General features: G+C 46.6%; 1 protein-coding gene across 1 annotated transcript; it reads right to left on the reverse strand.

Moving 5' to 3' along the window:
* On the reverse strand, positions 1–27,731 carry LOC123256909 (transient receptor potential cation channel subfamily V member 4-like). Its single transcript, XM_044685465.1, has 2 exons — positions 27,345–27,731; positions 1–425 (listed from the first exon to the last, which is right to left on the reverse strand). The coding sequence occupies exon 2, from the start codon at positions 388–390 to the stop codon at positions 1–3; it is 390 nt and encodes a 129-aa protein (XP_044541400.1). The 5' UTR covers positions 391–425; positions 27,345–27,731.

Genomic DNA, 27,731 nt, shown 5'->3' on the forward strand with positions numbered 1-27,731 from the left:
TTACTCTATGATCTTCTTTCTGCGCCACTTGTTGTTGTCGCTGGGGTGGTGGCGATAGGTACCATAGTCAAAGAGGGAGTCCATGGGGGCCTTCTTGGGACCGGGAACGACGGAGGACTCGTAAATGGTGGACTCCAGCAGGTCCATGGGGTTGGGCATGCCCTTGCGGAACGCCCCATGGAACTTCATGCGCAGGTTCTGCCGGGCATCCCCCTGGGCGGGCGGGCTGCGGCTCGGCTCCCCTCCTGCCGAGGGAGAACCATCTTCTCCTTCAAAGAGGTTGGCCAAGGAGGAGAGGGGGAACGTTTCTCCGGGAGGTAGGCTCTCCTCCCCGGGGGGCTCGCTCGTCCCCCCGGGGCTGGGTCTGGGGGGGTCTTCGGGATCCGTCATGTCTGGCCCCGGCTTCCTCCCACAGCTGGCTGACTCTGCGAGAGAGGAGAGAGAAAGGTGAGCGGAGGTGGAGGTGGGGGATGAAAAGCATCTTCGAGGGGTGGAGAACTAACGTTCCTCATCAGGGAGGGCCAGACTAGGGCCACCCAGGACTCTGCAGAGACTGTGCTGTGGGGAAGGCCAGGCCCCCCCAGGAGGGCGCCGAGGGGCCGAGCGGACAGCCCTGCACCCGGGCAGCCCCCGTCTGCAGACGCGGGGACGAGAGCCGAGCGCCGTCTCAAAGAGACCCTTGTAATTAGAGGGGACTTCAATCACGGGCCAGATGTGGTTGGGCTGGCCCAGCCCTGGGAGCAGGCAAGAACAGGCCCCTCTTTGAGAGAGCCTATAAATACTGAGTGACCGCAGGAGCCCAGCCCAAGTGCCAGGACACACTGAGGGGTGCCAGCATCGAGAGCACGGAAGCTCAGCTCCCCCCTCGCCCACCCAGGACCCACGCTGAAAGCCCCCACGACTGGGATGCTTGACAAGGAGAGGGGACAAGCCAGGGAGCCAGGAATGGGCAAGTAGATTCAGAGTCAGAGAACCTAGAACATGCCATACCATCCCAGGTTCAAATACTGATTCTGGGGAAGCTAGGTGGCTCAGTGGATAGAGTACTGGGCTTTGAGGCAGAAGACCTGAGTTCAAATCCGACCTCAAATACCTACTAGCTAGGTGACCCTGGACAAGTCACTTAGCCCTGTTTGCCTCAGTTTCCTCATCTGTAAATTGAGTGTGTATAAATGGAGATTTTGAACCTTGAACTTCATCCCCCATAAGTCCCTTAGTTTTCCCAGAATACCCTTTAATCTCTCCTGCGCCTCCACATTTGTGTGGTCACGTTATGGTTTTATATTTGGCTCTAACTCCTCCCTCTTCCTCTTTTGTTCCTGGGAGAGGGCTGGTGAGTAATCTTTTAGTTAGGTCTCTGTTAGTTTATTATTAATAAAATATTCACAAATATAATATTTAGTATTTTACATATTAATTTTAATCTCCACAATTTGGAGAAGGAAGACTTGAGTTCAAATTCATTCTTAGACACTTATTAGCTGTGTGACCCTGAGCAAGTCACTTCACCAAATACTGATTCTGAAGCTAACTTGGCAACCTTAGGTGAATTAAAACTTCTCTAGGACTCAGTTTCCCCAGGCATAAAATGAGGGAGACGACAGGTATCTTAGCATATAGTATAGAGCACTGAACTTGGAGACAAGAAGTCTTGGATTCAAATCCTATCTCAGACCCTTAACAGCTTTGTAACTGGGCAAGTCACTGCACCCTGATTGCCTCAGTTTCCTCATCTGTAAAATAAGCTGGAGAAGGAAATGGGAACCACTCTAGTTCCTCTGCCAAGAAAATGCCAAATGGAGTCACAAAGAGTCAGACATGACTGATCTGAAAGATGACAAAGGAAGCATGGTTAGGAGGCCATCCTCTGGGTCAGAAAGACCTGGGTTCAAGTCTTGCCTCTGGCTGATATTGGTTGTGGAGCTCTAGACAGATCACTCAGTTCCTAAGCACTCCAAACAAGTCTCTAAGATTAGAAGTTACAAATGAGTTGCTGATCTGCATCAGGGAAGGGAATTTCCATAGTGGGAGTCAGTCCCCCTTCCCCAACCCTCAATAAATACCCAAATCCCAAAAAATGCCCCCAAAACAAAAAACTTCTTGGTCGAGCCACTTGACCTCAGTTTCATCATCTGTGAAATAAGGAGATCAACTGGGTGAACTCAAAGGCCCCAGCCAGGCCTAGAACCTTTGGACCTGCCCACATCCTTCCTTGACCACTAGGTGCCACCCTCGTGGCCCACCTGCAGGGAGGGGGCCCAAGCCAAGGTCAGGGGCAGGCAGCCCTCGGTGGACCACAGCCCAGAGAGAATGCATCCTCTTGGTTGGACAGCTTGGCGCTGGGTGCAAATTTCCTGGAGTTTCAGAAAACCTCCCCCTCCTCGGTATTTGGGGATTCTTCTGAAAAATCCTTTGCTTGTTTTTCTTACTCTGCACATAGACATTTCCCAGGTCACACTCTTCTCCATGAAAAATCCACACACGAACATACACAGTCATAAATAAATCATCTGGCTTTCTTTGCCCTGTGGTGGCCAAGAAGAGAAAGTGCTGAGCCCCCGGGTCACTGGAGAGCCAAGACGCACTCCAGGGGAGAGAAGGGAGAGAGGGAGGATCATGAAGGACCCAGCCAGGAGGGGAGCCTGTTAGAAAAGCAGCAGATAACCCACAGGAGCAGGAAGGGAACGGGGAAAGGTACAAGCATTTATTACACACCTTCTATGTGCCAAGAAATGTGCTAAGTGCTTAACAAATAGTATCTCGTTGGATCTTCACATAGTTGCTATTGTTATAATATTATTATAATATAATATGTTATATAATAATATTATTATATAACATGTTATATAATATGTTATTATATAACATGTTATATAATATGTTATTATATAATATTATTATTATCTCCATTTATCAATGGGGAAACTGAGGAAGGCAGCAGTTAAGTGACTTGCCCAGGTTCACCTACCTAATAAGTGTCCAAGTGCTTAGCTCAATGCCTGGTACGTTCTGCTATTGTTCTGTCATCTTGCAGTCACATCGGACTCTTTGTAACCCCTTTGGGGTTTCCTTGGCAAAGATATTGGAGTGGTTTACCATTTCCTTCTTCAGCTCATTTTATAGATAATGGAAACCAAGGCAAACAGGATTAAGTGACTTGCCCAGGGTCATGCAGCTAGGAAGTGTCTGAGGACAAATTTGAACTCAGAAAGATGAGTCTATCTGACTCCACGCTCAGCACTCTAGCTGCCCTTAATATAAGAAGCAATTAATAAAAGTTTTCTGATTGATGGATTCCTTGATCAAATCCTGGGTAGAATATAAGCTCCTCAAAGGTGGAGGTTGTTTAATTTTTGTCTTGGTATCCGCACTACCTCACACAACACCTGCACATAGTAGGCACTTGATAGAGATTGTGGATTGATTTGATCCTGAATTTTTTGAATGATTATATGCCTTATTTATAAGTATTAAAAGAACATGTTATATAAAAATCAAGACACAGATATCTAAGTAGCTCAGTGGATAGAGAGGTTCTGGTTCAAATCTGGTCTCAGATACTTCCAAGAAGTGTGACTGGGGGCGCAGCTGGGTAGCTCAGTGGATTGAGAGTCAGGCCTAGAGACGGGGAGGTCCTAGGTTCAGATCCGGCCTCAGCCACTTCCCAGCTGTGTGACCCTGGGCAAGTCACTTGACCCCCATTGCCCACCCTTACCACTCTTCCACCAAGGAGCCAATACACGGAAGTTAAGGGTTAAAAAAAAAAAAAAAGAAGAAGAAGAAGTGTGACTGGGCAAATCACTTTACCCCAGGTGCCTAGCCCTTACCATTCCTCTGTCATGGAACCAATACTTGGTATTAATCCTAAGACAGAAAATAAGAATTAAAATTTTAAGCTTAAAAGCAAGATACAACTGCTATATAATCAGAGATAATGTTCAGATCTTAAGATCACTCTAGATAACTTCCAAGGAAAAAGCCTCTTTAACTGCCTCCAGCCCAGGGACCAAAATCCCTGTTTTCCCCTGTCAGTGCCACCACAACTCCAAAGCCCCAATGACTTCCCTGCAATAGGAGCAACCAAAATCTTCAGTCAGAACACAAAACCCATTGGACGCTGACATCAGAGAACCTGGGGTCTTGGCTCAGTGATTAGTGCCTGTTTGAGCTTGGCCAGGTTGGAATCCCAGAATGTCTGAGACAGAAGAGACATGAGAAGCCATTTAGTGTGATCAGGATGTCCATCTACAAAGTCCAGCATTCACTTGAGGTCCTTGTAGTCCACTCAGAGAGATCTCCTGCCCCCTCCTGAGGCAGCCCATCCTGCTCTGGGCTACCTCTCAAGATTGGGAAGCTCTCCTCGGCTTCAAACCAACACTCGTCTTCTTGCAATTTCTACCCCTGGATCTTTGTCCTGCCTGCAGGTCCTTTGCCTTCTCCGTAAAGTGAGGAGGTCCCTGAGGCCCTTCCCATGGGGGCCGCGGTCAGTCTCTAGCTACTCACTGCTCTGTGATACACATACCCACCAGTGGCTTCAAACAAACTGGCTTCTTCACCATCCTGCTCAGACACGAGGTTCGTCCCCACCTATAAACCTAGATCTGGAATTGGGAGGGACCTCAGAGGGCATCCAGACCAACCACTTCATTTTACAGATGAGGCGACTGAGTCCCAGGGAAATAAACTGATTTGCCCAGATCACAAGGCAGGAAGGGATTTGAACACAGGACCTCAGTCTCCAGGACCAACACCCTTTCTTCTCAACCACACTGATGGCCCTTTGTTGCGGTTCAGTCATTTTCCATCATATCTGACCCCTTTGGGGGGGGGAGGGGTTTCTTGGCAAAGCTACTGGAATGGTTTGCCATTTATTTCTCCAGCCCTTTTTACAGATGAGGCAAACAGAGTAAAGTGACTTGTCCAAGGTCTCACAGCTAGTGAGCACCTGAGATCAGATTTGAACTCGGGTTTTCCTGACTCCAAGCCAAGCATTCTATCCACTGAATCACCTACCTGCCCTTTAGGCTCATAGACTTGTAAATATGGAGCTGGAAGAGCTCCATTTCCTCATTTTGGAGGAGGATGCCCAAAGCCAAAGGATACCTATGGTTACGTGGTTACCATCCGGAACTTCAGACCAAGAAGACCTGAGCTCAGGCACTTCCTAGCTGACCTAACTCAAATATATACTAGCTGTTTGAACCTAGACAAGTTGCTTAATCACTCAGTGCCTCAGTTTCCTCATCTGCACAATAGAGATAATAATAGAACCTAACACACAGGATTATGGTGAGAATCAAATGAGATAATGTTCCTAAAATGTCCCATAAACCGAGAACCACAGAAAGGCTCATTATTACTAGTATTATCATTAGAGGTTATTTTCCCAAGGTCACAATGGCAACAAGTGGCACAGTCAGGATTTGAACCCAGGACCTTTGGCTCCAAAGCTAGAGCTCTTTGATGCCTCATGCTTTTTTTTTTTGATGCCTCTCATACCACCATCCTTCCCTCCCTAGAATATACTCGCCACTCTTCTCTGCTTCTCCAAATCATCCCCATCCTTCCCAGTCCAAAACAAATCCTGTATCCTCCAGGGAGCCTACCATGATTGCTCCAGCCCAAGACTCCTGCTATGCCACTCTTTTAAAAATTATTATTAAACCCCTACCTTCTGTCTTGGAATCAACACTGTCTATTAGTTCCAAGGCAGAAGAGCAGTAAGAGCAAGGAAATGGGGGAGGTGGGGTCAAGTGACTTGCCCAGGGTAGCTAGGAAGTATCTGAGGTCAGACTTGAACCCAAGACTTCCTGTTCCTAGGCTTGACTCTCTAGTGAACCACCTAGCTGCCCCCTGCTTTGCCACTCTTACAGGGCTTACTCTACCATATATTAAACTCTACGCAAAGACTGGCCTTCCATGGTATATCTGAAGGACAATCAGAGTCCAAAGACTTGACTTTGAATCACAGTATTGATATTTATTAGCACCGTGACTATAGGCAAGTCTCTCTGAGCCTTGGCTTCCTTAACTGTAAAATGAGGAGGTTAAATTCAATAGCTCCACCCCCCCCCCTAAATCGATGATCCTATTTATAGAGAGCACCGGAACCAGAAAGACCTGAATTCAAATCCTGTGCTAAACACTTACTAATTGTGAAACCCTACGCAAGTCACTTCACCTCTGCCTCAGCTCCTTCAACTAGAAAAATGGGATAATAATAATAATAGCACTAAAGGATTTTCCTGAGGATCAAATGAGATGATACCTGTAAAACTCTTTGACAATTATTATTATTATTATTATTATTATTATTATTATTAAGAATTGGCATTTGACAACTGCTTGATCACATGGGTTGATGGGGATATGATTGGGGATGTAGACTCTAAATGATCACCCCAATGCAACTATCAACAACATGGAAATAGGTCCTAATCAATGACACATGTAAAACCCAGTGGAATTACTCATTGGCTTCAGGAGTGGGGGAAGGGGAGGGAAAGAACATGAATCATATAATCATGGAAAAATATTCTAAATTAATTAATTAAATAAATTGTAAAAAACTGGTGTTTGAGGGGGCAACTGGATGGCTCAGTGGATAGAGAACCAAGACTAGAGATGGGGGGGTCCTGAGTTCAAATCTGGTCTCAGATACTTCCTAGCTGTGTGGCCCTGGGCAAGTCACTGGGTTACACATGTCATTGTTCAAAATCTATTTCCATATTATTCATATTTGCAATAGTGTTCTTTTAATGCCAAAACTCCAACCCTATCCCCATCGAACCACGTGATCGATCCTATGTTTTTCTTCTGTGTTTCCACTCTCATGGTTCTTTCTCTGGATGTGAATAGTTTTCTTTCTCATAAGTCCCTCAGAATTGTCCTGGGTCATTGCATTGCTACTAGTAGAGAAGTCCATCACATTCAATCATGCTACCAGGTATCCATCTCTGTGTACAATGTTCTCCTGGTTCTGCTCCTTTCACTCTGCATCACTTCCTGGAGGTCTTCCCAGTTCACATGGAATCCCTCCAGTTCATCATTCCTTTCAGCACAATAGTGTTCCATCACCATCAGATATTACAATTTGTTCAGCCATTCCCTAGTCAAGGGACACCCCCTCATTTTCCAATTTTTTGCCACCACAAAGAGGGCGGCTATAAATATTTTTGTACAAGTCTTTTTCCTTATTATCTCTTTGGGATACAAACCCAGAAGTGGTAAGGCTAGATCAAAGAGCAGGCAGTCGTTTAACACCCTTTGGACATAGTTCCAAATTGCCCTCCAGAATGGTTGGACCAATTCACAACTCCACCAGCAGTGTATTAGTGTCTCAATTTTGCTACATCCCCACCAACATTTGTCACTTTCCTTTGCTGCCATATTGGCCAACATAGTAGCTTTTTTAAGCCTCAGACACTAGCAGTGTGATCCGGTCAAATCACTTAACCCTGTCTGCCTCAGTTTCCTCATCTGTAAAATGACCTGGAGAAGGAAATGGCAAACCACTCCACTATCCTAACTTTGTGACCCTGGGCAAGTCACCTAAACCTCATGACCTTAGTTGTCTCATCTGCAAAATGAGCTGAGACAGAAATGACAAATTGCTCCAATACCTCTGCTAAGGAAACCCCAAATGTAGTTACAGATCTCTCAGGCATGACTCAACAACAACAACAACAACAACAACAACAACATTATTATTATTATTATTATTATTATTATTATTGCTTAAGGTTCCATAGCTGGTGAGTATATAAGGTTAGATTTGAACTCAGGACTCCTCTGTCTTCAAGACTAACAATGCTCACTTTTCCATGTTATCTCTCAAGGACTGACTGGAAAAATAGAGCTTATTCCAAAAGAATCAAACAGGTCAAAGTCATGGGGTAACGATGGCACCCAAATGAGAAACTGCTGCCCTTCCATCTTGGAGCTGGCATCTACCCCACCATCTACAGCATCTATCACTGCCATCTACACTGTTCAGCAATAGAGATGGGTAAGTCAAACCTGGGGGCTCTTGGTACTGAGCTAGTCCTGAAGAAGACTCACCAGAGCTTAGGACACTAGAGCCCGGCACATAGTAGGAACTTAATCAGTGTTTACAGCTCAACTGCCTGATGCAGAAACAGGTCACTGAAGGGAGCTCTGAGTCCTTGAAAACTCCCTTGTCTTCCAAGCTGAGCCATGTCAGCTGTGGTTAGGGACTAGATTATTTCTTGTTCAAATCAGTCCTCCAACCATGTAATTTTACATTCCACACTGGAGCCAAATGACAGCTTAGCTGTGTGTGTGTGTGTGTGTGTGTGTGTGTGAGAGAGAGAGAGAGAGAGAGAGAGAGAGAGAGAGAGAGCTCGTGAATGGATGTTTACGTATACATATGGGTGTGATTATGGTCATCCCCACATGTGGGCTCAGAATCATGTAATTAACAACAAGAAGAGACAGAATTACAGAATCTCCAGGCTAGAAGGGAAAGACCAAAGACTCAGTACACTGAAGTCCTGGGTTCAAATCCTATCTTTTGCCACCTATTAGCTCTGGGAGATTATACAAGTCATTCCGAATTCTCTGTCACCAACAATATTTTAAGTGCCTACTGAATGTGGTGTGGTGCTGATCACTGTATAAAATCTCTGTCGCTGCCTTCTAAGTGTTTATGATCTAGAATAGTGATGGGCAAACTACAGTGGGCAGGCCACATGCGGGCCCCCTGAAATGCTCTATCCACCTCCGACATTATTCCTAATCTGACAAATACAATGAGTAGGATACAGTACAATGAAACTTTGAAAGAGTTGCCTTAGAAACAGAAGGACAGATGAGCATTTCCTTTCTTTTGGCCCCTCTTTAAAAAGTTTGCCAATCACTGATCTAGAAGATGTTCTACTAGTGGCCATATGTGCCCAGAGCACAGGGCAGATCTTAGAACAAGGACTACTGAAGGTCAGAGCCTTGAGGAGCCTTTAGAAAGCATTCCATTCAACTTCTTTTTACAGAAGAGGAAATTAAGACTTTCTTTGCAGAAAGGGGAAGTCTAAGGTCCCACAGCCTCTTAGTGGTGGAAGTAGGGATATAACACAGCTTCCTGACAACTCAGTCAACTTCTCCCCTCATTCTGCTGAGGAATGCCCGGAGAATTGTTGTTGTTGTTATATTTCAGTCAGGTTTAATCGTGTCTGACTCTTCGTGATCCCATTTGGGGTTTTCTTGGCAAAAATGCTGGAGTGATTTGCCACTTCCTTCTCCAGCTCATTTGACAGATGAGGAAACTGAGGCCAACAGGGTTAAATGACTTGCCCAGTTTCAAACAGCTAGTAAGTGTCTGAGATTGAATTTGAACTCAAATCGCACGGACTACCTTGCATAATTTTTCACCATATTCAGATGAACTTAGAACCTAGAAGAGCGGTTCTTGACCTAGACCAATGTTTGTCCAGATCTAGAATTATGAGTTCCCGATCTAGAAGATCAGGATAATTTCTTTCAAACTAGAATGTGGGAGTTCCTTGGTCCCTAGGGTGGGGTTGCAGAAAGTGGAGAGATAAGAACCTCTTTCCTAGTCCAAGTTTCATAGGGGGTATCTTTTCCGGGCACTTGCTGAGTTTTTCTTCCCAGCTCAATCAATGATTCCTTTTCTTGAGTGTCTCTTACGATAAGTCAAGGAAGATCACCTCCTCCTCCAATGACTAGCAAAAGATGTCTCCCACGATTATGCTATGTTAGAGAAGAGCAGGGCGGCTAGGTAGCTCAGAGGATAGAGTGCTGGACACTTACTAGCTGTGTGACCCTGAGTAAGTTACCTAACCCTGCCTGCCTCGGTTTCCTCATTTGTAAAATGAGCCGGAATAGGAAATGGCAAATCTCTCCAGGGCCTTTGCCAAGAAAACTCCTAATAGGGTCGTGAAGAGTATGACAAGGCTGAAATGAGTGAACAACAACAGAGAAGAGCCATGTGAGAGCCAGTGGGACCCAGAGGACAACCTTGAGCAAGTCATATGACTTAGTTGGGTCTCTTTTTCCTCATCTATAAAATGAATGGGTTGGACTTGATGGCCTGAGATATTTTCTAGCTCTAGATAATATCAATAATAAATTCAATCCCATGATTCCTTGATCATGAGCAAGTCATTCTGTGAGGCTCCATATCTGCATCTATAAAATGAGGACAACGACTCTTATCTTGCAGGGTTCTTCTCAAGTTCAAATGACAAATGTTTACCAAGACTCTTGAGCCTTAGTTTCTCCTGGTAAAATGAGAGGGTTGGACTCAGTGGCCTCCCTTCCAGCTTCAGACCTGTGACCGGAGGCTCTAGAGCAATGATTCCCAAAGTGGGCGCCACTGCCCCCTGGTGGGTGCTGCAGCCATCCAGGGAGGCGGTGATGGCCACCTTTTTTTGTATTACATTCTACTCTGAGTTCAATAAATAGTTTCCTAATTTCCAGGGGGCTAAGTAATATTTTTTTCTGGAAAGGGGGCGGTGGGCCAAAAAAGTTTGGGAACCACTGCTCTAGAGATGAAGGCATGATGTCAACACAAGTCATCAGATGACTGGAATGGGGTGGAAGACTCCAAGGAGACCCCTTTGGGGATCACATGGAAAAGTTTAAGAGCCACCATCTTGGAAAAAAACCTCAACTTGACCTTCGCATCAGTTCCTCTGCTTGTTGACATCCTCTTCCTCCATTCCGTTTCACTGCTAAATCTAGTCACCAAGTTGACTCGTGCCCTGGGGCCAGAAACCAGCCTAACCAGTCTCTGGAAGAGCAAACCAGGGTTAGGGAAGCAGGAACTCCAGCCTCAAGGCAACTTTGAGGGGAAAGAGCTTGTTCCATCCCATATCTCATCCCAAAGTGGGGGAGTCCAACATGGGGAACCTCAGAGGTCATCTGGTCCAAACTTCTCATTTTACAAATGAGGAAACTGAGGGAGGCCCAGGAAAGTGACTTTTCCAAAGCTACACAAGTAGAACATGGCAAAGGCAAGACTCGCTTTTTTCCACTGTAACTACCCTGGTTCAAACACCTAGTGAGCACCCGGATCTGGCACTGGGGGAGAAGGGTCTGGATCCCAGCTCAGGTTAAGCCTTCCCCAGGTCACATCTACAATAACTATTATATATTATTATTATAGTATATTTATTATTATATTATTACATATAATTAGCATGTAGTTTTATATTTATCATTATGTCATCATATTATATTATACACAATTATTATGCTATGTTATATTAATCATTATAATGACTTTATATTATATCATTATCTTTATTATTATAATATTATATAATTATGATGTTATATTATATTATACTATTATATTTATCATTGTAATATTATTGTATATAATTACTATATTATATTCATCATTATAATGTTATTGTATATAACTATTATATTTGTTATTATAATATTATTATTATATATAATTATAATAATGGGCAACTAGGTAGAGCACTGGATTGTGCCTGGCCTGGAATCCAGAAGACTCCTCTTCCTGAGTTCAAATCCAACCTCGGACACTTGCTAGTTGTGAGATCTTGGGCAAGTCGTTTAACCTTGTTGGCCCCAGTGTCTACACTAAACACGTCAAGATGTTCCAACAGCTATGAAGGCAACCAAAGTAGGCACCGTGGAGTCCTTAGAGCTTGGTTAGATGTGGAAGAAGCCAGCCATCACCAGCCATCCTGACTTTTGTCCTGCCACTGGACTTAGATGAGAGACACTGAAGCTGATGACTTTGGTCAACTCTGCCTCAATTGGAATCCAACGTCCCAAACAAGTCATCACTCAGGATATGACTGGTCCTCTTTGGGAACAAATGATCGACAGTGACCGTGTCAGGCATTGGGCTAAGCTGCAATGGATATAGGGAAAAGCAAATGATCATCCTTGAGGCCTAGAGACAGGAGGTCCTGGGTTCAAATCCGGCCTCAGCCACTTCCCAGCTGGGTGACCCTGGGCAAGTCACTTGACCCCCATTGCCCACCCTTACCACTCTTTCCACCAAGGAGCCAATACACAGAAGTTAAGGGTTTAAAAAAAAAGATCATCCTTGATCTCAAGGAGTACCCAGTCCAGTATCGGAGAAAACATGACAGCTACATAGAAACAAGACATGTTTCCCCATGTAAATATGGGAGACGGCGTGTAATGGCAAGAATGTTGAACTTTTCATCAGAAGACTTCCCATGGGAGGACGGCGGGTGATGGCTGGCTTCTTCCACATCTAACCAAGCTCTAAGGACTCCACAGCAACCATATATGTTCATGGGTAGCTCAGTCTTCCCACCTGTCAAATGGCCCTAACAGGATTTGTACTCCCTCACCAAGAGGTTGGAACTTTGAAGTGAGATAAATAATATAAAATGTGCTTTGTAAAGTACAGAGCCCTCTTATAATCTTAAGTTATTATGTTTATTATTAGGCAGCTAAGTGATGTAGCTTAAAGAACACAGAACTAGACCTGAGTTCAAATCCTGTCTCTGACATAGGAGCTCCATAGACCAGGACAAATCCTGTAACCTCTTTGATCCTCAATTTCCCCATCTGTAAAATCAGGGAGTTGGACTTGATCACTAGGGTCCCTTCTAGTTCTAAGTCTATATTACTATGACCCCAGGAGCAATGTAGTGGATAGAACACCAGACCTGGTTAGGAAAACCAGAGTTCAAATCTGACTTCAGACAATTACTAGCTGTATGACTCTGAACAAGTCACTTTACTATATTTACCTCCATTTCCTCATCTGAAAGATGGGCTGGAGAAAGAAATAACAAACCACTCCAAGTCCTCTGCCTCAAAAAACCTCAAATAGGGGTAGCTGGGTAGCTCAGTAGATTGAGAGCCAGACCTAGAGATGGGAGGTCCTGAGTTCAAATATAGCACAGACACTTCCTAGCTAGGTGACCCTGGGCAAGTCACTTGACCCCCAATTAAAGCCGTAGCCCTTACCGCCCTTCTGCCTTGGAACCACACTTAGTATCAGTTCTAAGACAGAAGGTAAGGGCTTGTCATTTCATTTAATTTTTTTAAGCAGAAAAAAACCACCCAAATGGGGTCACAGAGACAGACACAACTGAACAACAAAAGGGATCCAAGTCCCTCCTCGGTCCCCGCAGCTGGCTGGCCCTGGGCCAGGCGTTCCACCTCTAAATGGAGGCTGGCGGTACCCTCCTCTCACGGTTCTTGGGACCATCAATGGAGATCACATCCATAAACCATTTCACAGGCCTTAAGCAGCTCGTGGCACTGGAGTCCTTATTGCTGGTGTCCTCGTGAGTCTGAGGACCTCTGCAGGCTTTGGTGAATGGGGGCTCCGGTCTGAGACTGCTTCGCCCGTTGCCTCCACTCGGAGCCCAGGAGGAGCTGCCTGTCCTCCACAAGTAAGCATCAGATTTTGCTTGATCTCCTGGTGATGCTGGCAGGGATCTCTGAAATCCCTCTCCTCGTGACGTCATGGAGAAAAGCTCCTTAAATTGGGGGCAAGTTCTGACACGCCTGGAGCCCCAGCAGCCGGACCAGAGAGGATGCTGGAGAGCTCAGGGCCCTTCCTCTTAGGGCCAGGCTCACACTAAGGGACGTGGACCTTTGTCCAGGTGGACAGCCAGGCTCACTGCTGGAGATGGGGCCCCAACAGGAGGGAGCAGCTCATGCTCAACAGAGCTGTTCCAAATGAGCCACAGCCCAGGCTCCTGCAGAACTGGCAAAAAAAAAAAAAAAGTGTTCTCTGAAAGATGGGTGGCTCGGTGGATAGAGAGGTCCTGGGTTCAGATCTGGTCTCTGACACTTCCTAGTTGTGTGACCTTGAGCAAGTCACTTAACCCCAGTTACTGAGCCCTTACCATACTCTTCTGCCTTAGAACCAATACACAATATTGATTCTATGACAGAAGGTGAGGGTTTTTTAAAAAGGGGTGGGGGGAAGAAGAAGAAAGATCACAGAGAGAGGCAAGTAGACAGCATGGTGGATCAAGCATCAGACCTGGAGATGGAGGTCCTGGGTTCAAATATGACCTCAGACACTTCTTAGCTGTGTGATCCTGGACAAGTCACTTAACCCCAATTAATGAGCTCTGACTGCTCTTCTGCCTTGGATCTAATACTTAGGATTGATTCTAAGACAGAAGATAAGGATTTTTAAAAAAGAAGAACAAAGAAAAAGAAAGATCTCAGAGAAAAACAAGTAGATGGCACAGTGGATCAAGCATCAGGTCTAGAGATGGGAGAACCTGGGTTCAAATCTGGTCTCAGACACTTCCTAGCTGTGTGACCCTGGGCAAGTCACTTCATCCCAATCACTGAGCCCCTTCTGATTTTCTGCCTTGGATCCAATACACAGTGTTGATTCTAAGACAGAAGGTGAGGGTTTAAAACAAAAAGAAGGCTGCTGCTCACCTGAGTTGGGCTCTCTGCCTCCCCCAGGGAAACCAGCTGCCCCCCAAGAGCCTGGATGGTCACTTCCAGGGCAGCCTCCCTAGCACTGAGCAAGGCAGTGTAAACCACACAGAAGATGCTTTCCCAATGCTGGTTAATAGGCGATGATGACTTCCCTGGAAGGATGGACCCAAGCTGGCCCAGGAGCCAGGGATGAGGAGAGCTGGGAGGCTCCTCTCGGGGCTGGGCAGGAGGCTGGTGGAAGCAGGATCACGCCATTCCTGAGCCCAGATTGCCTTTCCTTCCTGGGCCCTCAAGCTTATTTACCTAGTGGGGCTCAGGTTCTGCCCGCCCTGTTAGGCTTCCTGTTTGCTCAGACACAGAAGCTGTTTGTCCTGAGTCGCCCGTTACAGAGATCCCTCCTCACCCCACCCGCAGCCCAGGCTCTGGGACATCCTGTGCTCTCCCCAAATGCGGCTGCTCCACACAGAGCTTCTGTGTGTGTGCCCCTGCCTGACTCGGCCCGGCCTCCCAGTGCACCTTTGGAGAGGGGCCGGCCCAACACAAACAGGGCCCTGCCCGGCGCCCCGCTCCCAGCTCCGTGAAGCAACGTTGCTATTCTGTGGGGGTGACTCACCGGGATCCGAGCCATACCATGCATGCCACACCGAGAGAGAGCCGTGAGCTTACTGGCTGAGCAGAGGGCTGCCCCAGCAAGCCAGGGAGGCAGTGAAGGCTTTGCGGAGATCGATGAGGCAGGAGAGTAGGGAGGCTGGGCAAAGCCGGAGGAGAGAGGGGCGATGATGAGGCTGGGGGGGGGAGGGGGGAAGGATTTCAGAATGCCTGCCAGGAGTCTCACAAAGCTTGCAAGTGAGTGCATCCAGAAATCCCCCCAAGCCCTGAGTTGAGGATCTAAGAGAAGGAGCAAAAGTAGGAAGAAGAAGAAGAAGGAGGAGAAGGAGAAGGAGAAGGAGAAGGAGAAGGAAGAAGGAAGAAGAAGGAGAAGGAGAAGGAGAAGGAGAAGGAGAAGGAGAAGGAGAAGGAGAAGGAGAAGGAGAAGGAGAAGGAGNGAAGAAGAAGAAGAAGAAGAAGAAGAAGAAGAAGAAGAAGAAGAAGAAGAAGAAGAAGAAGAAGAAGAAGAAGAAGAAGAAGAAGAAGAAGAAGAAGAAGAAGAAGAAGAAGAAGAAGAAGAAGAAGAAGAAGAAGAAGAAGAAGAAGAAGAAGAAGAAGAAGAAGAAGAAGAAGAAGAAGAAGAAGAAGAAGAAGAAGAAGAAGAAGAAGAAGAAGAAGAAGAAGAAGAAGAAGAAGAAGAAGAAGAAGAAGAAGAAGAAGAAGAAGAAGAAGAAGAAGAAGAAGAAGAAGAAGAAGAAGAAGAAGAAGAAGAAGAAGAAGAAGAAGAAGAAGAAGAAGAAGAAGAAGAAGAAGAAGAAGAAGAAGAAGAAGAAGAAGAAGAAGAAGAAGAAGAAGAAGAAGAAGAAGAAGAAGAAGAAGAAGAAGAAGAAGAAGAAGAAGAAGAAGAAGAAGAAGAAGAAGAAGAAGAAGAAGAAGAAGAAGAAGAAGAAGAAGAAGAAGAAGAAGAAGAAGAAGAAAGAAGAAGAAGAAGAAGAAAGAAGAAAAAGAAAAAAGAAGAAAGATTCATCTTTCACCCCTGATCTCCATATTCAGTCGGTTGCCAAGTCCCATGTCTCCATCCCCACAATATACTTCCCTTTTCTCAATTCACACAGCCTTCCCCCGGAGCTCCTAGTCTCTCGCCTGGACTATTCACATTTCCTAAGTGTACTTCTGGCCTCCTCCTCTCTCTTCCCTCTTCAATCCATCCTCCATCCCAGGGGCCAAAATAATCTTCCTAAAGCTCAGATCTAACCATGCCAATTCCTCATTCAAGAAACTTCAACTCCTGTATTCTAGGATAAAATACAAACCAGAAGAGTTAGAGCCTCTGGTCTAACTTTCCTTTGTGTATACAATGTTCTAGTTCAGTGGTGTCAAACTCAAATAGAAGCTTATCAACGCAGGCTGCATATTGACTTAGAAAACCACAAATTCACATTATCTATGGTTTATTGTATTTTGATTTCTTTTGTTAACTATCTCCCAACTACAATCTAATCTGGTTCGGAATGCACTCGGGAGTTTAGAGGGGATGCATTTGGCCTAGCGTTTGACCTCTGTTCCAGTCAAACTGGCTTCCTTGCTGTTCCCTGAATTTAGGACTCCCATTTTGTGCCTCTAGCTTTTCCACTGGCTCTCCCCTATGCCTGGAATGTATTCCCCCTTGCAACCTCTAATTCTCTTCCAAGTTCAACTTGAGCTCCAGTTTCCTATGGGGACTCTTTCCCAATTCACTTAGTTATTAGAGATTGTATTCCTGCAACAGACTCTAAGATCCTTGAGAGCAAGGGACTATTTTCCTTTTTCATCCTATGTTCCCAGTGCCTTCCACAAGGAGAGCATTTAATAAAGATGTGTTGCATTGCACTACATTGGGCTGGCCTGGGTCAGGGGAGAGTGGACTGTTAGACTGGGAAGAATCATATTGGACTGGGGCCTGAAATACCAAACAAACCAGGTACCAAAAGTTGAATTAAATTCAAAAACCAACTTTTTAAAGGCATTTTATTGTTGTTATTCTTTTATCTGTTTTTAATCTATTATTTATTGATTTTTTGTTTATTTTTGTTGTTTATTTTATATATTGTTTATCTATTTTTTAAACCCTTCCATTCCATCTTGGAATCAATACTGTGTATTGTTTCCAAGGCAGAAGAGCAGTAAGGGCTAGGCAGTCAGGGTTAAGTGACTTGCCCAGGGTCACACAGCTAGGAAGTATCTAAGTTCAGATTTGAACCCAGGACCTCCTGTCTCTAGACAAGCTTTCAATCCACAAGCCACTCAGCTTGCCCCCATTACTTCAATATTTTTGTGAATGGGTATCAATACAGATTCTCCTTCAAGCAATAAAATCACAGTCTATCCATTCTTTTGTTAAAAAATTAAAATTAAATTAAAACATTACATAAACAAATAAATGAAAATATGTATAAATAAATATTTTTTAAGATTCTGTCCCAGAAGTGGGATAGAACTGATAGGTTTCAGTTGGATTGGGATAGGTTGGATGAGATCAGGTTGGTTTGAGTTGGGCTGAATCCCTTTGGATGAGTTTGGATTAGGTTGGTGAGATGGGTTGGAATCGCTAAGGTTACATTGGATTTGGTCCAGTCTGGATTAGAGACTGGATTAGATTAAGCTAGGATGAGTTGGATTGGACTGGATCAGATTGGGTTAGGTTGGAATAGATGGGATAGAATTAGTTGGTTGATTCCAGTATAACTGATCTACTGGACTAGTTTGGGTTAGATTAGATTGAGTTGTATTGGATCAGGACAAGGTTAGAAATGATTGGGTTGGGATGTTAGATTGGGTTGGGTTAGAGTAGACAAACTGGCCTGGATCAGATTGGGTTGGTTAGAATGGATGGGGGTAGTATTGGGCTGCCTTGGGTTGGGTTAGGTTGGATGAGACTGGATTGGTTGAGTTTCACTGGACTAGTTGAGTCAGTTTGGTGGGATGACTTGGATTAGCTAAAATTCCATTGGATTGGGCTGAGCTCAAAGAGATTGGATCGGATGACCTGGTGTGAGTTAGAATGGGCCACACTGGTTGGGATTAGCCTGGGTTGGAGTACATTGAATCGGGTCGATTGGGTTGGGTTATAGATTGCCCTCTCCTTTTCATACTTTGTAAAATGAAAATGGCCTTGAAAGGAAGAGCCATAACCCCCAAACCAGAGTGTAAATAAATTGCTCAGATGCCTCTGGTTTCAAGTTCTGTCTCCTACACCTACTTGCTGTGTGGCCTTAGACAAGTCACATTCCCCCTCTAAACTTCATTTTCCTCAAACACAAGATGGGAACAAGAGCGCCCATTGTCCTTTGCTCACAGGGCTACCAGGAGGTTCAAAAAAATCCTGGAAAGTAATATATAAATAAATAACAATTATTATTACTATTAATTATTATCATGTTTCCTGAAATTGTGATTGCTGCATTAGTCCCATCCTCACACTAGTCAGTCTAACAGTTTGGAACAAAGCTAGGCAGTGACATCACCAACCCCTGGCTGGAGAAAGGTCTGTCTGTGGTCAGTGAACACCAACCTTCTGTCCACTCCACCCTGTGTGAGGCATACACCCACAACTGGGGAGACAGGAACCCTTTGTCCCCAGGTAGCCTGGAAGGAAAGGGCAGTTCCCGTTACTCACTGCCACAGAGCCCTAACAAGCAGTCCATTAATGAGCAAATGGCCGGACTGCCACTAGGCTTAGTTCAAGGAAATATAAATAAAATGATGTGTTCATCCTGGCCCCAGAAGACACTGCTTTCAGGCTTCTATGACCTACACTGTACCTTGACACCATTTCCTTTCAGGAAATCACCTCCTAGAATGATTTCAAATCCACCCAGACCACTCTAGGGCCCTTCCCAAAAAAGCAGAACTCAGAAGGAACCAAGAGGAAGCTGGAGTCCCTAACTGGCTGTGCCCCTGATTCACAGTGGAACTACAAGCCACATCCCCATATTGAAGATGAGCCCAGCTCAGTCTCTCCCCTACTCATGACATCATTGTGACTTTGCATGGTCAGAGTTAGGGTGGTGCATAGTGCTTGGCACAGATGAGGTGCTTAATAAAAGCTAGCTATTTTTTTTTTTAATCTGGATTCAGACGACCTGTGTTCAAATCTTGCCTCTCCCATTTACTACCAATGCTTCTCTTCTTTGAACCTCAGTTTGTTCATCTATAAAAGGAGTTGGAGTATGAAGTGATCTTTACGGTTCCTCCTAGGCTAAAGGAAGACCTCTAGACCTGGAGTCATGAAGATCTAGGTTCAAATCCTACTTCAGATGCTTAGAAGCCACACGACCCTACATAAATCCTTTATCTCAGCTTCTTCATCTTTAAAATGGGAAGATGAATACCTGTGCTGTCTATTACATAAAGCTAGTGTATGGTGGCAGGGTGGGGAGGAATAAGGTTATTTATTGGACACGGGATCATACTTGTTCTGGGCAAAGGTGCTAGCCAGTCCCTGAGTCAATGGTAGCAAGAGTGGCACATGAAGCCCTTCTATGTCAAGCCTTGGGGACTGGACTTGGCCACTTCCTAGGAAAGTGGCTCCTCAGTTGATGTATAGGATCATAGGATGAGGGCAGCTAACTGGCCCTGGAATATTCTAAGCTGGGGGGATGGGGCCCTAGAAGGAAGCCTGTCAGAGCTAGGAGGAGGTTCAGAACCCAGAATGTCAGAAGTAGGAAGGCTCTTAGGATAGAGACTGTCAGAGCTGTGAGTGAGAGAGGGGGCTTGGACAGAGAATGTCAGGGCTGGGAGGGAGCTTAGAACAAGGCATGGCAGGGCCGAGAGGGAGCTTAGAACAGGGCATTCCAGAGCTGGGAGGGAGCTTAGAACAAGGTATGGCAGGGCTGAGAGGGAGCTTAGACAGGGCAAGGCAGGGCTGGGAGGAAGCTTAGAACAGGGAATGTCAGGGCTGAGAGAGAGGTTAGAACAGGGAATGTCAGGGCTGAGAGGGATCTTAGAACAGGGCTGAGAGGGAGCTTAGAACAGGGAATTTCAGGGCTGAGAGGGAGCTTAGAACAGGGCATGGCAGGGCTAAGAGGGAGCTTAGAACAGGGAATGTCAGGGCTGAGAGGGAGCTTAGAACAGGGCATGGCAGGGCTAAGAGGGAGCTTAGAACAGGGAATGTCAGGGCTGAGAGGGACCTTAGATATCACCTTATTGAGAACCCCCATCCCCTTTTTACAAAGAAAACTGAGGTCAAGAGAAAGGCTGTGGCTTGCCAAAAGGCGCACAGGTCATAAGTAGCAGAGAGCTGGGATTCGAACCTAGGACCTCTGACTCCAAGCCCAGTCTTCCTTCCACTGCTCCCTGGCCCCCCTCCTGGCCACTCACTTTCCAAGACAATTTGAGGACATCCAGACCAGCGGCTTGAAGCCAGGTAATTTGCTCCCACAAGTCAAACAGCAGCGGCCAGGCTCCTGGAATGCTGCTGGGCCTGTCAGAGGCCGCCATCGGCCAGCACTTCTCAGGACTTGGGTTCCAGCTCTGCTCCTCATTCCAAGAACCCTCTGTGGTTCTTAGTTCAAAGCCAATGAACTCTCCCTACTCCCCCCTGCCACAGACACAAACACACTGGGCCTCCTTAGGTTCCCCAGCTTCCTCCTACAAGCTGTCCTCCATGCTTATCTCTCCAGCCTAGAAAGGACAGGTGGGGCCAGCCAGCATTAAGGATATTCTTGTCTCAAGGCCAGCTAATGGATAGAAATCAGGACAAGAAATGGAATGACTCAAGGGTCCATTTCTGCCTAATCTGAGGAGAGTTGAGCACAGAACTACTGGCATTTGTGTAGGGCTTTGAAGCTTACAAATCACCTTAAATAGATTTTATCCTCATATTAATTCTGTCAAGCAGGTATTATTATTATTATCCCCATTGTACAGATGAAACTGAGACTCAGAGAGGTCACGTGATTTCCCAGGATCTCATAGTAAAGATGTCTAAGCAAGGATTCTTTTTTTTCCCCTTTTAAACCCTTACTTTCCATCTCAGCATCAATTCTAAGACAGAATGGCAAGGGTTAAATGACTTGCCCAAGGTCACACATCTAAGAAGTCTCAAAGGCCAGATTTGAACCCATATCCCCTGACTCCAGAACTGGTACTCTATCCACTGTGCTGCTCCTCAAGCCAGGATTCTAATTTGATTCTTCCCAGCTCTAAAGCCTTTGCTTTCTACCACCCTGAAGGATATGGAAGAGAAGAGAATCATAGATTTAGAGCTAGAAGGGACCTCAGGGGCCATCCAGATCAATGGCTTTCATTTTACCCTTGAGGAAACTGAGACCTGAGAAGTTATGTGACTACCACAAAGGTAGTAGCCATCAAAAGAAGGATTTGAGGGAGGCGGCTAAGTGGCTCAGTGGATTGAGAGCCAGGCTTAGAGATGGCAGGTCCTGAAGGGTTCAAATATGGCCTCAAACACTTCCTAGCTGTGTGACCCTGGACAAGTCACCTAACTCCCATTGTCTAGCCCTTACCACTCTTCTGCCTTGGTACTGTTATAAAGATGGAGAGGATTTCTTAACAAGGGAAGGTGAAAAGGGAAGTTTGGATAATCCTAATCTAATGCCGACTACCTAAAAACCCCAGATCTAAATATCTCTTCACAGAGATTTCTTCAGAGTGATTTTACTCCTCTCTTCCTCTCCTCACTATCTAAAATCCCAATTCCTGTCCTTGGCTAACCTAACACTAAACCCCCCTTTGCTGATTTTAGGGAAAGGGTCTGTGTAAGCCTGATAGGGCCCAAATAAGGTCCAAGATCCAAAAGGATCTAGGCCTGGTCTCACAATCAGATGCCAGATGGTTCAGGATCACCAGGAACTCAGTAGATATCAACCAGGCAGCGGGGAAGCAGGATAACAGAGCAGCAGGTAGATGGGGAAAACTAGGTAGAAAATAGCCACAGGGAAATAGCCAGTCTCTTCAGGTCAAAACCCCAGAGAGAAGACTCAGCCCCAAACCCAGCAACTGTCTCCTCTTCCACACGCACATTCTAGAATCTCTCTCCTGCATCTGCATCTTCTCTGCAGATCCTGCTCATATGCTCAAATCCTCTCCATCCTTATGACAGTACCAATACACAGTATTGATTCTAAGACAGAAGGTAAGAGTTATTTTTTAAAGCAAGATTTGAACCCGCCTCCAGGACTCTTTCTACTAGATCATTTGTCTGACTGTGTCTCAACCCAGTTCATCTTAGAATCCACTGCCTCTGGGCTCTGGCTCCTCCCTCAACAAGCTGGGCAGATGCCCTTGCTTTGCCAAGTTGATTGTGTGTGTGCCCAGGCTCAGGTCTGCAAGGCTGAGGGCCCTTCAGCTAATCCTGCTGTGGGCTCACTGATGAGGGGCAAAACCTCCCCATCCTAGAGTGGAAAAACTAAAGGGAGCAGCTAGGAACTTCAGAGAGATAAGTAGATAGACAGACAGATAGACAGACAGACAACAGAGAGATAGAGATAGACAGAGACAAACAGATAGATAGATAGATAGATAGATAGATAGATAGATAGATAGATAGATAGATAGACAGACAGATAGACAGATAGATAGATAGATAAACACACAGACAGATAGGTAGACAGACAGACAACAGATAGATAGATAGATAGACAGACAGACAGACAGACAGACAGACAGATAGATAGATAGACAGACAGACAGAAACAGACAGACAGATAGATGAAGAGATAGACAGACGGATAGATAGGTAGACAGACAGACAATAGATAGATAGATAGATAGATAGATAGATAGATAGACAGACAGACAGACAGACAGACAGACAGACAGACAGATAGATAGATAGATAGATAGATAGATAGATAGATAGATAGATAGATAGACTGACAGATAGATAAACAGATATCTGTATTCATTTCATCCCTGCAGGAGAAAGTTTCATCTTGGTCTGGATCACCTGCACTCAGCACAGTAGCTGGTGCCTAGTTAAGTGCTTAATAAATGCTTGTTAAATTGACCTGAAATGAGTTCCGTTTCCCCAGGGCACAGGCTCTTTCCTGGCTTTGTTTAGGCTTGATCCTAGCTGTTGACTTCATGGTTAGGGCCAAGTACCAATGAAGGTAAGACCAGGCACGCTAGCTTCTCTGTTTTTTGGTCAGAGTCCTGATCCTGGGCAGCCATTTCATAAATGCTTCCCTCCAGGCCAAGTGAGAGGGAGGGGGATGGCTCAGTTCAACCCCACCCCCACTGCTAGAAAAGCTATCTTGAAGCATATACCAGGGGCATCTGGGTAGCCCAGTGGGTAGGGCACTTGATCTACAGTCCAGAGGACCTGGGTTCAAATTTGACTTCAGATACTCCCTAGCTGTCTAGCTTCCCTGGGCAAGTCACTTAACCCTGACTGCCAAGCTTTTTCTCTTCTGTCTTCTAAGCGATACTAAGATGCTTAGAATTGGGACTAAGACAAAAGGTGAGGGTCCTTTAAACCACCATACACCTGATTGGTCAATGGGGTGGGGTGGGGCTGAGAGGAAGGAGATGGAGGTTCTTCCTCCACAGGGATGCATGTTTACCTGGGATTCTGCACACTGAGGGAAGGGATGGGCCCCTTCATTTACACTGATGCTTTGGAAATCACCACCACACAGGATTTATAAGTTGCCATACATACAGAGGAAGCTTGGATGAGCCTTAGAACAGGAAATGTCAGGGCTGGGAGGGGGCTTAAAACAGGGAACGTCAGAGCCAAACTATACCTTAGAATCTTTCCAATCCAACCAGTTTCTCTCAAAAGATGGCAATAATAGAACTTGCCCTCTCATCCCCTCTCGGGTACTTTTGGGGCAGTGCTTGCAAGCCTGAAAGCCCATAAAGGAGGGAGCTTGCAGCATTAACCAAGGCCCCAGAGAGGAAAGAAAGGGCCTGCCCATCTCAAGAACCTTGCCCTTCCCAGAATTCACTGGGAGGAAATTCCATTTTTACATAAGACTATACAACGCCATTTTAAGAAAAATCTCAGTTTTCTAAGAGGAAAATGACTAAAAGCCTGAGATGGTGTTTGTGAACTTTTCAGTGGTTTTTTTTCCCCCTCCATCTCTGCTTTTTCTTTGTTCCACGAGTCCCTAATTCCCCAGTAGAGTGAAAGGCAAGCAGGCTTGGAGAGCCCAATTTCCTATCATTATTCAAATATGGATTATCTTTGTCAACAGAATTCACAGAGAGAATTGCCAGTTTCCTTCCCTCCCAAACAGTCATGAGGCCTAGAGGTGGAAGGGACCTTTGGGATCCTCCGGAGGAAGGAGGGGTTTTAAGAATCAAGCAGTCCACTGCCCTCTTTTTACAGTGGAGGAAATGACTTGCCCAACCTCACTCAGCTAAGGGAGCAGCGACAATGGGCCTGGATACTTGGTCTTCTGACTCCTGACATTTCAGGGCACTTTTTAAAGATTGGTTCGAAAAGCTTGTCAGATGGGTTTCAGCCTTCACTCCTACAAAGCCCCCATCTTGGTTCCACCCCCAATTCTTGGTCTTTTAACCTCAAGTCAACAGCCACCAGGCTTTACACCACATCTCCAGGTCTCCCCATCACAGGCCCCCCCACCATCTTCAGAGGGTTTTACTGTGATCTCTCCCTCAAAAGAGGACATAATTTCCCTCATCTAAAATCATTTATTAAAATAAAATAAAAGTATTTATTTATTAAGCTGTTCTTGCCTTTGCATAGCCTTTTGGAACCATCGTGGGCTAGGATCTAAGATGGAAGAGGAATAAAGGCTCATAGATTTAGAGTTGGAAAGCCTAGTCCAATCCTCTCATTTCACAGATGAAGAAACTGAGGAAGAATGTTAAATATCTTGCCCAAGATGATGCAAGTAGTAACTTCATTTTCTCCCCATTTAATAGAGGAGAAAATTGAGGCTCAGTGAAATGACTTGCCCAAAGTCTCAATGCTGATTAGATTTGAATCCAGATTCTGGCTATATAGACAGCGTTCTTTTCTCCAAATTCCAGTGGATTCAAAGCTAAGCCACATGGTTAATAAAGAAGGAGAAGAGAGCGGGGGTGATCTCAGGCCCCCTGTTTCCAGATCAGTGATCTTTCCAGGCCACTAACTGTGGGGCTGGGAGGCCTTGGCTGATCTAGGATCAAAGGTTCTCCAGCCTCATCTCAGAGCATGACTCTCTGACCATCCCCCACCTCCCCTCCCACCCCTCCTCTTTCCCCCAGCAGGAGCTCTGGCCAGTCAAAGAGCTGCCCCTCTTTCAGAGTTCCAGGATCTTTCCCTTTCCCAGCTGGTAGCTCAGCTTTTCTGGCCCCTCAAGGCCCTGCCAAACCTCAGAGGAGGCGCCTTGCCCCAGAGTCATAGAAAAGAAGTCTAAGAAAAGGCACTCAGGCCACCAAGGGATGCCTGTGGCTAAGAACTAGGGAGAGGCAACAGGGAAAGGGAGCAGGAGGGAGCCTGGGAAATCTGAACAGCTCACATAAACACTGCTCATTTCCACAGGCTTTAAGATGTAGGAAGACCCTTCCTCACCAAAACCCTGGGAAAGGGACTCCCATTTTAGAGATGAGACAACTGAGGCACAAGCAAGCAAAACTACAAGCACTTGGGCAAGGCAAGGCAAGACAAGGAATGATTATTAAGCACTTACTACTGTGAGCCAGGCACGGAGCAAAGTGAAAAAAGACTCTCTCTCTCTACGGACTGGGAGCCCCCATTTTAAAGGCACACAGAAAGGTCCATCTGCAGCCATCAAGAGTAGATACAATGTAACAGAGGAGATACATAGTGCCAGAGTGGATACAATGTAACAAAGTGGGAGTGGTTTGTTGAGGTAACAGATACAATGTAACAGTGGGGGCATGCCGGAGCAGATACAATGTAACAGCATAGCTACAAGGTAACTATCAGAGGGAATGATCTAGCAGCTGGGGGTCCCAGGGAAAGCCTCTAGCCACAGAAGGCATTGTTTGAGCACAGCCAGGAAGGAACACGGCAGATTCCAAGAGGTAAGGATGAGAGTTCTCGGGTCCCGCGGGCTTGCAGCTACTAAATCAGGGACCCAAGGTGTCCAGACCTGCTCCAGGGTTCCTAGATTCCTATCTGAAAGGGACTTTCAAGACCCTCTCCTCCTCCTCTTTCTTCCCATTTTACAAAGGAAGAATTTGAGGACGAGAGAGGGAAAGGGACTTGGCCACGGTCACACAAGGAGCAGTGGCAGAAGCCGGACTCCAAATCCAAACCCGCTAACTCTAAAGCCACCATTTCCCACTTTGTCCCAAGGCGCTCTGGCCAGTGTTTGCTTCCTTCCCAGAAGATCTTAAAAGATAGGAGCGTCCCAACCTCCTTTCTCCCCACAAATAAATCTGCCCGGATGACTCGGGGAAGTCCCTCCAGGGTCTGAGCTCTCTACGCCCCGGCTACTTACTGACTTTTCCGGCATGCAGGCACTGATAAGTGGCGGAAGAGCCGTCCCATCGGCTTTGAGGACCAAAGGTTTACCCAACTGGCCTCTGGCCGCTCAGGCCAGGCCAGGCTGGGGCCAAGGCCAGCCTGGGGGATGGGGGGAAGATTGTTCAGTGAAGTGATCGCTCGTGACCCAAACTCCCTCTTACGGAGCCGGCCCTTGGAGATCAGGGACTCCAGGCCCAGTACTTTGCAGATGGGGAGACTGAGGCCAGAGAGGGGCAAGGCTTTGACTTTAGTCCCACAGCTGGTAAACCAGAGCGGAGGCGGCTTTCGAACCCAAACCCTCCAACTCCAATTCTCAGGCTCTCTCCACTCCATGAGGCCACCCCTGGAGCCCTTACCTGCTCGGCTCCCGGGACTGAGGGCCCTCTGGGCCGGGGCTGGGGGGCCTGCAGCCCCGCCTGGTCCAGCTCAGGGCCCGCCCCCTGGCCCGCCCATTGTCCCGCCCCCGGCGCGCGGAAACTTCCCTCCCAGCCCTGGTCTGGTGGCACTGCCTCCCTCCTCGCCTCCTCTCGTAGATCTGGCGACCCCCCACTCCATCCCGCATCGAAAGGCGGAGCCGAGAGCCCAGCCCGGGGCTGGAGGGCCAGGACACCCAGGAAGCCTGGAGGAGGGGAAGGAGAGGAAGGGGGAGAAAAAGGGGATAAAGGCTGGCTGTGCCGGGACAGCAGAGGCCACCTCCCGCGCAAGAGCCCTCTCTGCTTCTTACTCGCCGTGTGACCTTGGGCCAGTGACTTGCCCTCTCTGGACCTGTCTCGTCTTCGTAAAAGAAAACTCATTCTAAAAGATCTCTCTAGAGTCCCTTCCAGCTCTGATAGTCCACTGTCCATTTGTCCTTCCCTCCTCCTTCCTGCTCCTCCTGGTCCTCCTCCTTCCAGGCACTCACCCTCTGGAGTCCTCAGCGTACCCCCTTTAGCACTGGATAGTCACTTCAGACTGGGAGCGCGCAGAGTGCCTCCGGTAGCTTCGGAGCTGCGGGGCTCCCAATTTGGCCCTCCCACCCGCGCTCCCTCCCTCCTAGGCTCGGGTTCCAGCAGCAGCCGCAGCCCCGCCCCGCCCAAGTAGGGGTGGGCTCCGCCTGCCAGGTTCCCCCAGCTTCTCCTTCCCGACCAGGAAGTCGCGGATCCTCCTCGCCCTCTCCCCCTTCTCCTTTCTTCCTTCCCGGCTCCCATCTCCCGCTCCTCTGACTGGAGGGAAACTGAGGCACGACTTGGCCCAGGGAGGAGAGACCCATTTCTTCTTCGGGAAGAGCTGTCACGTGGAATTGGGATTA

Source organism: Gracilinanus agilis, chromosome 1 (genome assembly GCF_016433145.1).
Source record: "Gracilinanus agilis isolate LMUSP501 chromosome 1, AgileGrace, whole genome shotgun sequence".
In the NCBI taxonomy this organism is placed as follows: domain Eukaryota; kingdom Metazoa; phylum Chordata; class Mammalia; order Didelphimorphia; family Didelphidae; genus Gracilinanus; species Gracilinanus agilis.